The sequence below is a fragment of the Terrapene carolina genome, unplaced genomic scaffold (assembly GCF_002925995.2).
Source record: "Terrapene carolina triunguis isolate 2854851 unplaced genomic scaffold, T_m_triunguis-2.0 Scaffold89, whole genome shotgun sequence".
Taxonomy (NCBI): Eukaryota; Metazoa; Chordata; order Testudines; family Emydidae; genus Terrapene; species Terrapene triunguis.
Window position 1 is genome coordinate 24,400,451 of NW_020664440.1, and position 16,888 is coordinate 24,417,338.

At 39.4% G+C, this 16,888-nt stretch overlaps 1 protein-coding gene across 1 annotated transcript in view; it reads left to right on the forward strand.

Moving 5' to 3' along the window:
- Positions 1-16,888, forward strand: part of ERC2 (ELKS/RAB6-interacting/CAST family member 2) — a 633,577-nt gene that overhangs the window by 103,478 nt on the left and 513,211 nt on the right. The window contains exons 2-3 of the mRNA XM_026650452.1: positions 13,052-13,075; positions 13,678-14,094. Coding sequence (XP_026506237.1) covers positions 13,052-13,075; positions 13,678-14,094 — 441 coding nt within the window. The remainder of the gene's footprint in view (positions 1-13,051; positions 13,076-13,677; positions 14,095-16,888) is intronic.

Sequence of the window (16,888 nt, forward strand, 5' to 3'; positions counted from 1 at the left end):
AAAGCGGCGATCGCGATCTGCGGCGGCAATTCGGCGGGAGGTCCTTCGCTCCAAGCGGGAGTGAGGGACCGTCCGCTGAATTGCCGCCGAATAGCTGGACGTGCCGCCCCTCTCTGGAGTGGCTGCCCCACCAAGCACCTGCTTGGCAAGCTGGTGCCTGGAGCCGGCCCTGGGCTAGCGTGTTTGGCAAGAATAACATCAGGGAAGAATAAGACCATGTACCCTTCATATACTATCATTTGTGCTGCCTGGTGGATTCTGTCTGTTCATTGCTAATTGTTTTTGAATAATAAGTATAGTACAATCATTATTATATAGCATTTCCCAGGAGTTACCACATTTCAGCCTATGCTGTACTTAGAAAAGGTGATACACACAGGCACTCTGTGATAAGGTTTAGAAAATGTTGACTTTAATGGCTTTTATTGTATATTAATAAAGATACAGTGGACACTATCAAAAAGAACATTTTCAGCAGTGCAATATAGATAACTTGTCATGGTCATCATCATCATCACTCCCATAACTGCATTGGTCGTTGGGGCACCATCATTGATGAGCAATCAACCAATTGTCTCCACCCCTGATGATTGTGTGTCAGTGCTTGAGTCTCTGAGAAGTCCATTCCTGTCCATTCTCCTCTTCTGTCTACCTCTTCTTCTCTTCCTCTGTACTGTCAGGGCCGGCTCTAGGATTTTTGCCGCCCAAGGCAAAAACAATTTTGGCCACCCCCCCCCCCTGTTTTTTAATTACCCCACCCCCGGCCCCGCCTCAACTCCGCCCCTTCCCTGCCTCCTTCCCCCAGGCTCTCAAGCCTAGGAGGGAGGGGGAGAAGCGGCGCCTGCGCCGCGGCCACTCGGAGTCTCCCCCTCCCTCCCAGGTTTGAGAGCCTGGGAGGGAGGGCGAGTAGCGGCGCGCGAGCGGCAGCAGCAGCAGCGGAGGTGAGCTAGGGCGGCCGGGGCACATTGGAAAGTCCCGCCACTGACTGAGCTGAGTCCATTGTCAAGGGAGCACATATGTACTGGCTAGCAGCACCTTAGCAGCACCTTGGACTTTATTTGCCCAGGAGCTGGAGACTGTGAATCTCTAAAGGCAATAAAACTGGCCGACATGCCTTCGTACCTTACTAGAGTCTGTGGTCATTGGGGGTTCTCTCGGGGTCTGCTGTGTCAGCTATCTGCGCAGAGCTGGGACAGCACACAGAGGGAACACACGCACGCAGCCAATTGATATCAACATTGAACAGAGCAGAGCACCACACCGGTAGCGTCTGACAACAGTCTTCATATGACCCAGCACATTGGGTGATGATGTTGCGGACCTCTTCATTAGTGGACGAAGTAGGAGATCCCCAGGATTTTCCGGAAATATCTCTACTACCTGTATTTTCCGTTCAAGTTCTGTCATAAGGGTCCATGTCTCACACGCATACAGAAAAATGGAGATGTCTGATGCGTGCAGCAGTTTCAGTTTGGATTCGAGGGAGATGTTCTTATTCCTCCAAATTGACTTTAGCTTTGTCGCTGCTGCTGTTGTTTGCGCAGTTCTTGCCAGAATTTCTATCTTTGATCCTTCATCAGTGATGATTGCCCCAAATACTTGAACTGTTTCACTGTCCCCAGCTCTTGTCCACTGACGGTGATATGTGAGCTGATCCCGTCATGTTTGTTTGTCATTCGCTTGGTTTTCTCTGCACTGATTTCCATGCTGTATTTTGCGGAGGTTTCATCCAATCGTTTCACAAGGTTGGCAAGTTCATCTTCGCTGCCTGCCAGACCATCAATGTCATCAGCGAACCAAAGATTTGAGATTGTTTGCCCCCCAATGCTGATTGTGCATATATGATCTTCTAGGGCATAAGTCATTATGCGCTCCAAGTAGATGTTTAACAGTGTGTGTGAAAGAAGGCAGCCTTGCTGTACTCCAATAGTGGTACGAAACCACTCTCCTTTCATGCCATTGATGAGAACTGCACTGCTGGCATTGGCATACAGTTGTTTAATGGTAAGAATAAGATTACGACCAACATTGTACTTCTTCGTGGTTGCACAGAGAGCTTCGTGTCATACTCAAACGCCTTCTTGAAGTCAACGAAGACTTGGTCGATATCCTGCTGGTGTTGTAAGTACTTATCACATAGAACACGAAGGTTGAAAATCTGTTCTGTGGTACTTCTTCCAGCACGAAAGCCAGCCTGTTCTTCAGCAGTGATATTCTCCGCTTTTGGCTTCAATCTGTTCAATATGACTTTCAATATCACTTTGCTGGGATGGTCTGGTAATTTTTGCACAATGGCAGGTTGCCTTTCTTTGGCAGAGTGATGATTAGTGACTGTGTCCACGTGGAGGGCCAGATCTTGCTGCAGTTCTTGGTGAGTACATCTATTACTATTTCTATTCTGAATTTCATCAGTTCAGCTGGGATGTTTTCAATACCTGTAGCCTTTCCATTCTTGAGTGATTTCACAGCTGTCTCCACTTCTTCACTCAGTATTGGAAAGTCATCCTCCTCTGTTGAATCTGGGCTGTCTAGGACGCTAAGATCTCTATTTGTCTGGTGGTTGTATAGATCAGAGCTGTAATTTGTCCACCTATTGATGATGTCCCTTTCTTCTGTAAGATTGTTCCCTTCTTTGTCTTGAATTGAGTTAGCTTTGTTCCATCTTCCATTCGTCAGATCTTTGGCAACCTGGAAGGCTCATTTGCTATTTTTATTATTGATACACTCTTCAATTTTAGAGCATTGTTTTTTCAATCCATATCTCCTTGGCCACCTTCATTCCTTTCTTGATATTTCTGCCAATTGCTCAGTATTTATCAGCTCCCTTAGTGCTGTTCTTGTCTCTCTTAAATTCTCTTGTAATGTCACACATTTGTAGTATTTCATTTGTGACCCATGGTTTTGTCGTCTTACGATGTTTCCCCAGGATGTCCACTGCGGCCTCATTCATTACAGTGTTGCAATTGTTGGTCACTGTTTCTATGTCTTCCTCTAGAGCAAGGAGCGGGGCAAATTTTCTGCCGATCATTGCTTGGAATGACTCTGCAATGTTTCGATCTCTGAGTCTTTCTAAATCAAACTTGGTTCTGGTGAACTTTGGTCTGATGATTTTCCTTAGCTGAAGCCAAAAATTTAGCATCACAAGGTCGTGATCACTTTCAGTATCAGCACCGGGGATGCTCCTTGTTTTAGCTCTGTTAATCCCAGAACAAAATCATTTTTGCACCATGATGTAGTCAATCTGGCTGTGATGTAGACCATTAGGTGTGTGCCACATTAATTGTCTAGATGCTTTATGTGCTCCTAATGTGTGTGTAAGAACCAGATTGTTATAGCTGGCAAACTCCAAAAATCTCAATCCTCTCTCATTGGTTACCGCATTACAGAAAGGGCCACAATAATCTCGCCAATCTGCCTGTGCATCAGTACCCACTTTAGCATTCCAATCTCACTGTACAATCAGGATATCTTTCTTGTGTACCTTATCCATGATGTCTTGGAGCTGATTGTAAAAATCTTCAATTTGCTCATCTTCATAGTCTGTTGTAGGGGCGTAGACTTGTACCACTGTGATATTAAACAGTACTGCCTTTAGACGGATGGAAATAACCCTGCTGGATGTTGGGTGGCATCCTAATACTGAATTCTCGATGTCTTTATGCACAAGAAATTCTACGCTGTTGACATGTTTGTCCTTTCCACTGAAATACAGTGGCCTCTCCGAAGTTCTTCTTTGTGACCTTAGAGATTCCCAGGTGTATTGCTCTATTTCGTATGTGAGTTCTTTCAACCTCCCTATTTGTCTCAATGTCCTTACGTTCCATGTGGCTATGATGATATCTCTTCCACGGATTCTCTTTGTTGGGTTACACCAGTAGTATACTTGTCGCGTCTGCCCGGATGGCACGGTCATTATTAACCCAAGCTGCGACCAATTCGGTATGGATATGGTTGACTTGCTCATCATATGGTGTATCTTTGGCAAATTTCTAACCTGGCGGAGCTCATCCCTCTCCAGGCAGCCCCCTTTTAGTCACCTCTTATGACATGCAGGAGGAGCAGTGGGCCTATTCTGTTCCGGGACCCACATTATAATTATAATATTATAGCAATATTATACTAAAATATGTACTGCTTTTAATGGTGTAAATAAGACTATGGAATATAATAGTTTAGAGAATGTGATTTTATTGCCCTCATGTTATAAGACAATATTGAAGTTGACTGTGAAACAGCTTTCAGGCTATTGAAGTCATTGGGAATGTCAGTATTGACCGCAGTGTGAACTAGATCAGACACCCCTAGCATAATTCATTTTTAGGAGGATGAGGATCATATGATACCATCTCCTGTAATTATAAGCTTCCTGGGAAAGTTACACTCCATTTATTTCTACATGTGAAATCATATTTTTATCCCTCCAGGTGGGTAATGGGTTTAGCCAGTTTATTGTTATTTTTTTAAAAAATGGCAACAACTTTTTGAAAATTTCAGCTCACTTTATAAGAAATTTTAATTTTTTGGTTGTTAAAAAGGATTGTCAGAAATATTTGAATTATAAACAGTCCTTGAAAATTCTGTGAACATTTGCTCACACCGAACCAATATTTACCTCCTCCCATTTGAGATTTCTGAGATGCTAATTCCACCACTGAGTTTAATCTGCCTTTTCCCATTAGCACTTCTAATATATGACCTTAATGCAATAGCATGCTGGATTGTTGTTCATTGTAAATCTGTTGTACACCATATTTTCTTAAAGGAATAGTAATGCAGTAGGCAATCTTTCTGTCTGTTTGCGGTTTAACATGGAGTCAGCCTATTTATGCTAGCAAAAAAGTTATTTTTTGAGACTTGCATCATGTCTGTCAAGTGATTTGTAATAAGATGCTGACAATTTGACTTCAGAGGATGGTTTAATGGAAGGAGTTGTAGTTGGCACTGCAAAGTATTTAATATTACATGTCCATGGCTTGAAAACTCACAAGTGTTTGACTTAAATCAAACTTGTATTTAAGCAAGAGGCCAAGGCAAGGGAGTGCCTTTTTGAGAGTGATTACAGTACATGCCCGCAGACTTGTTCTAAGGCATGAAGATGAAACCTGATTAACAGCTAACACCAGAAAAGAGCAAAAAAATCCCCAGAAATATAATGCCTTTTTTTCTTAGTTGGAAATGTTAGACTGGAAACACTAGAACAAAACCTACTTACAGAAAATGATGGAAATAATTTTTAATAGTGACTTTGGCTAACATGAGATAAGTGGTAGACCTCATCCAATTAAAAAATATTAAGACATTTGTTTGATCTTGCTGGTAGAAAAACTGGCCGGTTTTGTCTTTTAGATGAGACATAAAGCAGAGGTGCTGATCACTTAGAATTATTGAGCCGTAGATGCACTTTTCACAATAATAGGGGGTTAAACATTAATGTTCTGGCTAAATTCCAATGTGATTAACTAAAATTACATTGAATAAGGTATCTTTCCTGAACTGTCCTAAACCATTATATAGTGTGCACTGTTCAGCACTTGTCATGTTTCAACCCCTATAGATGACTGTACAGTGGCAGCATGGATAATGTGTTTCCTATATATGGTTTTCAGAACAGTTGGGGAATCTTCAGGCAGTATGGTGTTGTGTAAAATAAGTAGTTATTGCTTTTTTTATTGATTACTATTATTATTTATTAAACAGCCAACTTATTATAATGGCTATTGGAAACAAAAAACAACAACAACAACAAAAAGACAACCCTGCTATGTACATTGAAAGGTATTGCTTGATTTTTTTCTTTACTTAATACTAAATATGTTGTATTGCCATTTTGTGGCCTTGATCCTAAAAGGGGATCTGCCTCTGAATCTTAGTCCATTCAGAGTCCCATTGAAATCAGCAGAACTCTGCATAGGTAGATTTCTATCTGTTAGGCCTGCATTCTTACATGCTGCTCCACTGTACGAAATAAACTCTGACGCGGGCCCCCATTGCTCTCCTCACTCAAATTTCTCCTCATGTTCCAACTTCTGCTATGTGACCCACAAACAGAAAAAAGACATTTCGATTTTTAAAAAAATATGTAATTGACTCTTTCATCTGAACTTCCTAGTTTGTCCTGTCTTTCTGTGTATACTCTCTAGATTTTAAGCTCTCTGAAGCAAAGGCTATTTTGAAATCTGTTTTATATACAGGGCCAAACATAATGTTGATTGACAAATAGAATATAACAGATTCATATTACGATATATCTGAATATATATTAAAGTTAAAATGAATTCTTTTACTAGATTAACAAATTGCTGAAAAAATATAAATTCAGTCTTTTGAAGACTGCCCACATTTTAAACAGTAAGTATGTATTTTTGAAAGATTTCATTGATATCTAAATGTCATTTTTATCACATTTCCAGCAAAAGTGCTTCAGCAGGTTATGAAGTACATAAAAGGTTAAGATGGACCCCCTGCTCTGAATAATAATTTTCTTGTTTTCCCTATTATTCTTTTTAATTGGTGTTCTTTGATTTAACAGTTTGATTTAGCAGTTTCTTCAGGTGGAGGAGGTTTTCCATTAAAACCCTATTTTAGCCTCTCCTCTCAATTTAACAGAAAAGCTCCATTTGCCCTGGACTACCTCAGCCCACAGAAGAAATTTTTGAGAGGTTTGAAGGGGATTGGACAAGACAATATAAAAGTAAAAATAAAGATTTTTGTTATTTGAATGGGACTTTTTTGGGTTCATTAAGGTGAAAACTGCAGGAGTAATTCTAGTGAAGTCAATAGGAGTAGAACTACTTCAAGCTGACAAGCAACAAACAGAAATCATGAAATTTCCTGATAGAGTGTCCAAAGCAATGCTTAATTTGTAATGAAAGTGGTGCCAGGGCTCAAGCAATTTTTTTACATTCATAATTGAGGCAGCAAGCCCAGCGGTGCTGGGGCTATGAACTGCCAAGTCTAGAGGTGAGCCCTGGTTAAGCACTGGTCCAAAGCAACCTTAACTCTGCTCCTTGTATCATGCCCTGTTCCACATATGGGTTACATAGTGATGTTGTGAATAGTTCAGCAAGGTATCCCATAAAATTTTACCTGTTTAGCTTTTGATAAGCCCCAGAGCTGGAAAGAGAGGTTGTGAAATCTAAACAAAAATGCTTTATTTTATCAGCCTAATCCATCTATCAACCAACCGCTGTGGTATCCAGGTATGAAATAAACCATATCTAGAGTATTAATCATAATTATAGCTAAGGAGGGAGGCAGTGCTATTTGGCAAATTAAACTTAAACTAAGCTGCACATCCCTGGAAGTGTTTGCACTTTGTTCATAAAAACTAGAGCTGGTTAGAAAATGGGAAAATAAAAACCTGAAAATTTTCAAGTATTCCTTTTGAAAAGCAATGTTCAAAAATTTCCAATCAGCTCTAAGAAAACTGTACGGAGTATATTGCTAGTACAGCACAATGTTCAACTTGTATAATTTGAAATTTAGGAATGTGTATAGGTATCTCTTCTGCAGAAATAATATTGAAAATACTTGGCACATTGTAAAAGCAAACATTTTTTATTTCAGAAGTATATTTACAATATCCAGGTTTCAGTAATCTTTTGCAGGACCCAGATAGGGAGGTGAACCCCATTAGAAGCAGGGGAGACTTTTAGCAAGGGGTTTCCAGGAGTCTCCTCCAGCACCTCAGTGGAACTGCAGATTGATTTTCTTCCTCAGATACAGAGTTGGGGAGCAGATTGGAAACTTGCTTTCTTGAAGGCCAGAAAGGGATGGGAAGGGTTTAATTGTAATTTTCATCCTAAACTGTTCATTAACAATGCTTTTTGTCATGTGGTTTTTCCTTGTTCTTTGAAGAAGCTTGAGTCCTTTTGAATGTCCTTAATATTCTGGTCAAACGTTGACTGCTGTGATAAAATAACTCCTGGGAATCCTGCTCTCTGACTTCAGAAGGCTGCCAGGAGTAACTGCAAGATTCAGATTCTGAGCATATTTGTAGACAACAGGCATTTGGAATCTGAATCCAAATGGGATTGATTATGTTGACTTTTAGGTTGTGAGAAATCATGTCAGGATTAAGGTTTAGTTAAGAGACCCAAATATCCTAGAAAGCTTCCCTAAAGCAGTGCTAAGCACTTCTGTTCTGAAGGAGAACAGATAAGGTAAGCATGGCAAAGAAGTAAAATGAGAGAGACATCTTTGTAGATAAAAAAGAAAACGGTAAGTTTTTTTTGTTTTTTGTCTCCCTTCGACCCTTCCAACCACCATATATTGGTGGTGGTGGTATAATTTATTTGTATTACTGCAGTGCCTAGTAGGGGTCCTAGTAGACCAGGACCCCACTTGGTAGGCACTGTATAAACAGAGAATAAAAATACGGTCCCTGCCCTGGATGTTGTTACTTTAATTGCTGAAGGAAAAAATTTAAAACATGGATACCTAACATTAGACTGCAGGTGCTCAGCACCTCTAAAACTCAAGCTACTTTTAGTTAGATACTTAATGTTAGACAGCAAAATTTGAAAAATTTAATTAGTGTGCCTATATTAATCTAATTCTGACTCTTGGACTCTGTTCTTTATAATTTTTTTTGTTTCTACCTATTTATATAATTTACTAACCATAGTCAGTTAGGGCCACATTCTCCCATCCTTACTCACAGTGGAAGAACCTTACTCTTCAAATAGTCCTCAGTAGAGTAAAGTACTATTCAGTGAGTGAAGGTTGGAGAATTTTGGTTCTTGGAAAAAATGCGTATCCTAGAAATGCTTGCCTTAGAAATCATGCTGTATTTTTCCAAAGGTACGAGCAAGAAGGATGACTAATTGTTTAAAAACATACCCTTAGAAACCACACCTTGTTGCAGTCTGAAGGCACCTATGGCACCAGTATTTTGTTGTAATATGATGGTAGTGATGATGATGATTGTTTTAATGATACACATTCTTTGTGCAAAGCTCTGCTGGGATCTGAGGAACTGCCTGGCTGCTGGCCATTTGTTTATATTTTGGTGCATGTATGTGTACTTCCTGTTGACATTTTGTTTGATATTTCCATTTTATAAATGTCCCTTTCTCCAGTGTATTTTATAACATCCGAAAGTAGTCGTTCACAGCAAACATTCCTCTTACAGCAACTGGTTGGTTTCAGAATCATTTGTATTGCCTGAGTAAGGACTACAGGATTTAGTCCATGAGTATTGGACTGATTCTATCAGTAAGAGGAAAACTATTGATTAACCAATTCTGAGAGAATATGGATAAAAAAGATTTTACTAAGAGGATTCTACAAGGTCCTGTGATATGCTGAAGACTTCTTGCATGATGCTGCATGCCCTGAGTTCCTATTGATAAAATGGGAATTGAAGGAGCATATTACTTCACAGGAGATGCTCCAAACCAGAGCTGTTTGAAAACTTAATATTATTATTTGACAAATAACAGCAATTATTCATTGAATAGAGTATTCAACCAGATCTGTTCAGAACAGGATCACGTTTAGGAGCAGGATGAATTCAAAAGTACTAAAATTAGTTCACTGACCACGAAAGAAGTAGATCATGCTGGAGAAATTCCATGTAAGAAACCTGGAGGGATATTTCAGACTTGTATCAATGGCTTTTATATGCAAAGAATGCTCCGAATTGATTAATATTCTCCCATGCTTTAGGGATTGACTACTATACACTAGGGGCCAAAAACAATCTGACAGCAAGAGATTATAGTAAAGTTTTGGAAAAGGAACTATCACTTCTCTAGACAGTGTATAGTGAGACTGGGTTCAGTGCATTAGGAAGTAATACAGTTTAACTGTGGCTGGATTTATAAAAGGACTGAATAATTTTCTTAACAATAATAAGATTTGCTATTTTGTCCCCTAAAGTAAGAAAGAAACCAAATCCCATGGTTCAGGATGCAAGCTGGTCACCTAAGGGGTCAGAAGATAATTTTTCCACTATGTGCAGCATTGTGCAATTGGTCAGCTGTGTAATAGGATTTTTTCACCTTCCTTTGAAGTATCACTGCTGGAGGCAGGATACTGGACTTGATGGACCAATGGTTTGATACCAACTGGCAAATTTTATATTTCTGTGCCCTAAAATTCAGGGCATTATATATAGGGCAACTTTATTCCATTTCCTTTCACGCTGCAAAGAGATAATATGATAGTGCAAGATGGCCTTTGAGGTGTCCCATAACATCAAAATATTAGCTGCAGATTGTGTTTTTAGAGAAGTGTGTGTGTGTGTGTAAAATCTTAGTTGAATGTAGAAACGCACAAAAATCCTACATTCTAGGTCAGGCATTTTCAGAGTTGGGGGCTTCACCCTACAGCCCAAACAAAATGATAAAAACTCCTGTCACTTTTATGTACAATAAGAAAATGCAAAGAGCTGTATTAGGCTTTAGCTGGACCTGATTTGTGATATCTTTCTCATGCATCCATCAGGGCTGTAGGGACAAAGCAGGGTTTCCCCTTCAGTGAGACCACCATGACAAGTGAGAAAAGGCATTCGCATGGCACTGTTGTAGCTGGTGTCACAAGATATGTACGTGCCAGATGTGCTAAAGATTCATATGTCCCTTCATGCTTCAACCACCATTCCAAAGGACATGCGTCCATGCTGATGACAGTTTCTGCTCGATAGCCATCCAAAGCAGTGTGGATCGACGCATGTTCATTTTCATCATCTGAATCAGATGCCACCAGCAGAAGGTTGATTTTTTTTTTTTGGTGGTTTGGGTTCTGAATTTCCGCATCAGAGTGTAGCTCTTTTAAAACTTCTGAAATCGTGTGCCACACTTCATCCCTCTCAGATTTTGGAAAGCACTTCTGATTCTTAAACCTTGGGTCTAGTGCTGTAGCTATTTTTAGAAATCTCACATTGGTACCTTCTTTGTTTTTTGTCAAATCTGCAGTGAAAGTGTTCTTAAAACGAACAACTTGTGCTGGATCATCATCTGAGACTGCTAAACATGAAATATATGGCAGAATGTGGGTAAAACAGAGCAGGAGGCATACAATTCTCCCCCAAGGAGTTCAGTCATAAATTTAATTAATGCATTATTTTTTTAAATGAGCATCATCAGCATGGAAGCATGTCCTCTGGAATGGTGGCCAAAGCGTGAAGGGGCAAACAAATGTTTAGCATATCTGGCACGTAAATACCTTGCAATGCCGGCTACAAAAGTGCCGTGTGATAGGATTGCCAGGTGTCTGGTTTTTGACCGGAACTCCCAGTCGAAAAGGGAACCAGGCAGCTCTGGTCAGCACTGCTGACTGGGCCGTTAAAAGTCCGGGTGGCGGCGCAGCAGGGCTCAGGCAGACTTCTTGACTGCCGTGGCTCTGCGTAGCTCCCAGAAGCAATGGGGCAGCTGGGGGGCTCTGCACTCTGCCCCCGCCCCAAGCACCAGCTCTGCAGCTCCCATTGGCCGGGAACCATGGCCAATGGGAGCTGTGGGGGTAGTGCCTGCAGATGGGACAGCGCGCAGAGCTGCCTGGCCTCGCCTCTGTGTAGGAGCCGGGGGAGGTGGGGCATGCCACTGCTTCCAGGAGCTGCTTGAGGTAAGTGCCACCCAGAGCCAGCATCCCTGACCCCCTCTCGCGCCCAACCCCCCTGCCCTAGCCCTGATCCCCCTACCACCCTCCGAAGCCCTTGGTCCCAGCCCGGAGCACCCTCCTACACCCCAAATCCCTCATCCCCGGCCCCCCCGGATGGAGTGAGTGGGGGGCGGGACCTCGGAGAAGGGGTGGGGCAGTTGCAGGGCAAGGGTGTTCGGTTTTGTGTGAGTAGAAAGTTGGCAACCCTACCATGTGAATGTCTGTTCTCACTTTCAGGTGACATTCTAAATAAGAAGTGGCCGGCATTTTCTCCTGTAAATGTAAACAAATTTGTTTGTCTTATTGCTTGGCTGACCAAGAAGTAGGACTGAGTGGACTTGTAGGCTCTAAAGTTTTACATTGTTTTGGTTTTGAGTGCAGTTATGTAACAAAAAAAAAATCTACATTTGTAAGTTACGCTTTAATGATAAAGAGATTGCACTACAGTGCTTGTATGAGGTGAATTGAAAAATACTATTTCTTTTATCATTTTTACAGTGCAAATATTTGTAATAAAAATAATATAAAGCGAGCACTGTGCACTTTGTATTCTGTGTTGGAACTGAAATCAATATAATTGAAAATGTCGAAAAAATCTACAATATTTAATAATTTTCAATTGGTATTCTGTTGTTTAACAGTGCGATTAAAACTGCAATTAATCACGATTAATTTTTTTGAGTTTATCATGTGAGTTAACTGCAATTAATCAACAGCCCTACTTGTCAGTGATTTTATATGAGAACTTGAGGAGCTTCAGAAAGTGCATTAGGATTAAAATATATGGTGCCATATTTCCAAATGATCAGAATCTCACTGATATGCTTGCTGAAATTGAAAAGCTTTTGTTTTGGACCATATGACTATCTAAACGTTTATATTTTTATGAAGTTTAGTACATTGTTTAGACAATGTCATGAATATAGGGGAATTATTAACTGCTGTGAAAACTGCAAATAACAATATAATCTGAAGTTATACCATAAACTATAACAATTTGGGACAATTACTTGTGGCCAAATCTAGTCTTCATTTAGGCAAATCTCCTACTGACTCTGCCTTTAGTAAGGACTGCAAGGTTTGACTATCAGTGAATAGAAAACCACTTTATTCAGGCAGAGTACTTAAGGACAATCTGCAGTGTAGAAATATATGGTACTCTAGAAGGAAACAAGTCGTCTTTATTCAATGATGGAATTACAACTTTTGGAACACTAATAAATTCATTTGTAATATATTCACTGGCTAGAGTACGTCATAGCTTTAGAGTGATATGTTTAAATTCTTATAAAGTTGTCAGTGCTATACTGTATAACACAATAAAATGATTTTTTTCTGTTGATAGTACTTTATGTTGAATTCAGTTCTTTCTGTTGAATATTCTTTGCTTGCATTTGACCTTTCTTTATGTTGATTTTGCTTCATTTTTTTCATTTACCATGCTGTTCAGTTTTTGGATGCCAGGAGAACAAAGGTTTGTCCTCTTTTTGCAGTCAATTTGTTTTGCAAAATTCAGAATTGCTTATCATTTGTTCTATTTTTGTTTGTTTGAGATGCAGTAATCCTGTTTACTAAAGTTGTTCATTTATTTATTTTTTTGCAAATAAAGCTATTAATTTTTATTTATGGGGATGACTATGATTTGCATTATAGCATGAGCAGTACCACTGAAAAAAGTGGAAGGCAGAATTACTTCTAGTATATGAAACAACTTAGAAAACAAGGAATACTGCGTCTTCAAGCTTTATAGGCACAAAGTGTACTAGTGGTTGTGTCACTTTGAGATTTTTGCAACAGTTCACTTTCTCTTCACTGCCTAGTTTTATTAAGCATTAATTTTACCTGTAGCTGACACTATTTTGTGTTTGTGTTTCCATCCATGTTTTATATTTTTCCAGTAGCAGTTGAAAACCTTCATTACAAGTATTTTGTCACAGATGCATTTGACATTTTTATATGGTAGAATCATCACTGAGTCTATTAACTTTTGTACCTTTACCTACCAATAGATTAACAGAAGAAAAACTACATTTAGATCCTTCATTTACCTTATTTTTTTTTTTTTTTGTATTATAGCATTTGCAACTGACCATCCAGGCACTTCAAGATGAGCTTCGGACTCAGAGAGACCTTAATCATCTTCTTCAACAAGAAAGCGGAAACCGAGGAACTGAGCATTTTACTATTGAGCTTACAGAGGAGAATTTTCGAAGACTTCAGGCAGAACATGATAGACAGGCTAAAGAGCTCTTTCTCTTGAGAAAAACTCTAGAAGAAATGGAGTTGAGAATTGAAACACAAAAGCAAACACTAAATGCCAGAGATGAATCAATAAAAAAGCTTCTAGAAATGTTGCAAAGTAAAGGTTTGCCATCCAAAGGAATGGAAGATGACAACGAAAGAGCTCGAAGGATGGCCGAGGCTGAATCTCAGGTTAATCATTTAGAAGTGATTTTAGACCAGAAGGAGAAGGAAAACATACATCTTAGAGAGGTAAGAAAAGCACCTTCCTCTTAAATCTTTTCAGATAAAAGGACATTTTCCTAATTTTGAAAATATATGTTATACTACTTTGAAACTTGAAACTGGAATCTATTTTCTTTTTGACTTTTCTTAAAACAAAAAAGATATTGAAACATTTAATTTGAAATTCTTCCAATCCACAAACACATAAACATAAAGAATTACATGGACTCTGGAAACAGGTATAAGAAAATAAATTAGGTCACATTTTGGGTTTTCCCACTTTGAATAGTGTCCCTTTAGCCACCAAGATACATTTCCTTTGAAAAATCAAACTTATGCAGCTATTGAGGAGAGAATGAATAGCTACTGATACTGAAAATTAAATAAGGAAGAGTTGACAAAAATGGAGTAAAATGGTGCAAGCTTATTTTTTTTTCTCTTTGACTGTCTTGTTCTTGGCATTAACACATGCAGGTTTCTGCTTCTGGTGTAAGACTGGGGGTTGAATCAGCCAAAGATCTGTGGCAGATCAAAGCATTGCATGTTGAATGTGAGGTGGTGGGAACTGGCTGGTACAGCAAATGTCTTAGAGTGGCAAAATGGTACATTTATCCAGAAAGGTTGGAACCACTCATCTAAATTCATTAAGGAGTACACATAATTTCTGATCAGAAGTACTTATTGTCCTTGTCATGGAGTAATTGTTTATGTTTACAGTTTCTTCAGTACTGGGAGAGAACAGCAGGAAGAAATATTTTTAAAGCATTCTTTTACATTTTCTTTTTTCTTTCTAACTTCTACAGCCTAGCAGCTTTCCTGTCAGAAGGAGATATGGGCAAATCAGTTTGTCTGTAAAAAGAAATGACTCTAGTCTTCACCAGCCCTGAAACCAAGCTGAACTCAATTCTGCAGTTCAAAAAAGTTTGTTAATTTGTATATCTTTGTATGACTCTGAAGTTACTAGTCTTAGGTGAAATATTAAGGACATCCCTATTCTGGTGGTATTTGACCCATCTGAAGCCCAGAAGTACTGGAAATCTCACAAGACTTGTTCTTATATTTCTAACCCATTTTTCTTTCTTTCTTTGCAACACCCTGCTTTTTCAGGGAGGAAGAGTAAAGTTTTGTTCTCTAGGCATTGTGGGTCATAAAGCCTGTACCCTGAAGACCTTTCTCAGGCAAAACTCCCACTAAAAAGAAAAGTTATCCATTAGTAGGGTCTGAAGTCAATGGGATATTAAAGGAATTGCACCTGCTTGCATCAGCACTGAATTTGGCTCATAGTCTGCTAGAGTGAAGCTTCTGTGTTGTACTCTCTAGGCTATTAATCTAGCTTCCTGGTTTTGATCTGCTCTTGTCAGAATGACCTGTGCTGTTTATTTTAGGGTTAAATTATTTATTCATTTTTCATTGGCACTGTTTGTATCATGGAGCTTAGTATCAGTGTTGTTTAGGTCTGTGAGTAAAGCTATATAGGAATGGAATGTGTTTTACTTTCAAGTTTGATAATACTGCTTTGTGATGAAGAAATTTAATTTTAATACAAGGAAATGTGTAACTTGGGGTACTGAATGGGCAAATTCAGCCTCCACTTCTGCTCCCCCCCCCAACAAAATGGAGGTCCTCAGAAAGAATCCTGTCCATAAGTTAGGAACGGTTTTGGACCTTTATGGGACAGACTGCATACAATTAGTGAATCATACCCAATTTTGCCACCTGGGTCTTTCCCTTAACAAACATTAGCAAAGCAATGGTCCCAACATAGATATATTGGACTCCACTCTGTGATGAAATATTTACCAAGAAGCTCCAACTCCATGAGGCTAGATTATCCACTATAGAAAAAGAATATTAGAATGTCAGGTAGCTATTGGTTGCTCTCTGGTGTTATCTCTGGGGGCCCTCTTTTTTGTTCTGGTAACTGACTATGCCCCCTGTGCACTGGCAACACATCATGAAAGTTTCCAATCTTCAGTTCGTACTGCATTTCCTCTCTTTGTAGCTGCACATTTTGAGTTCTATGTTACTTGAGGACACCTGAATTCAGATTTTCTCTCCTGAGAATGTAGAAAAGCTGTGATCTAAAGGGATCAGGCTCCTGGACCTAATCTATGGGAGAGGTATGTGATAGGGTGTATCCCAGGGAGGGGACCCTGAAACCATACCACACCAAATCTCAATGGCATTGATAGGAAGAAGGCCCACCAAGCCAACCAGGACCCAGACAACACTGGGGTTTTGAATATAAATTGTCAGCCTGGTTTTGAAGGCTATGCAGGGAGGCATTGCCAGCTGTGAGCAAATTACATGCAGTGGAGTCCATTTAAGATCAACACCTTAAAGAAATGATTACTTTCAGACAGGAGAAAGAGGATTGTACTGTCCAGAAGCAGAGAGCTCTTATTGACCCATTGGAGTTACTCTGTATTGTTTGTACTATGGGTATTATGTTTATAAATTTACTTCTTGCAAAACTGCATGGAATGAAATACACACTTTTTGCCAAATTAGTTTCAATTTGGGCTATGCCAGAATCTGTTCAATAAAACCCCATCCAGACAGGGTGACATTAATCTCAAACCTGAATCTCTGTGAACCTTTGTATTGTTCTAGCTCTACTATATTTGATTTTTTTAAAAGATCTTTTAAAGGTACCTTGAAATATCTTATCTTCTCTCACATTTCTGCCAGAACAAGAAACCAATATTTTGTAAAAGAAATCTGTACATTTCTATATACCTCTTTATTGGCTGGTTTATAGCGATGTGTAAAATTCATTGTTTCAAAGTAAAGAATTTTTTATTCTCACTGCATCTCTCTT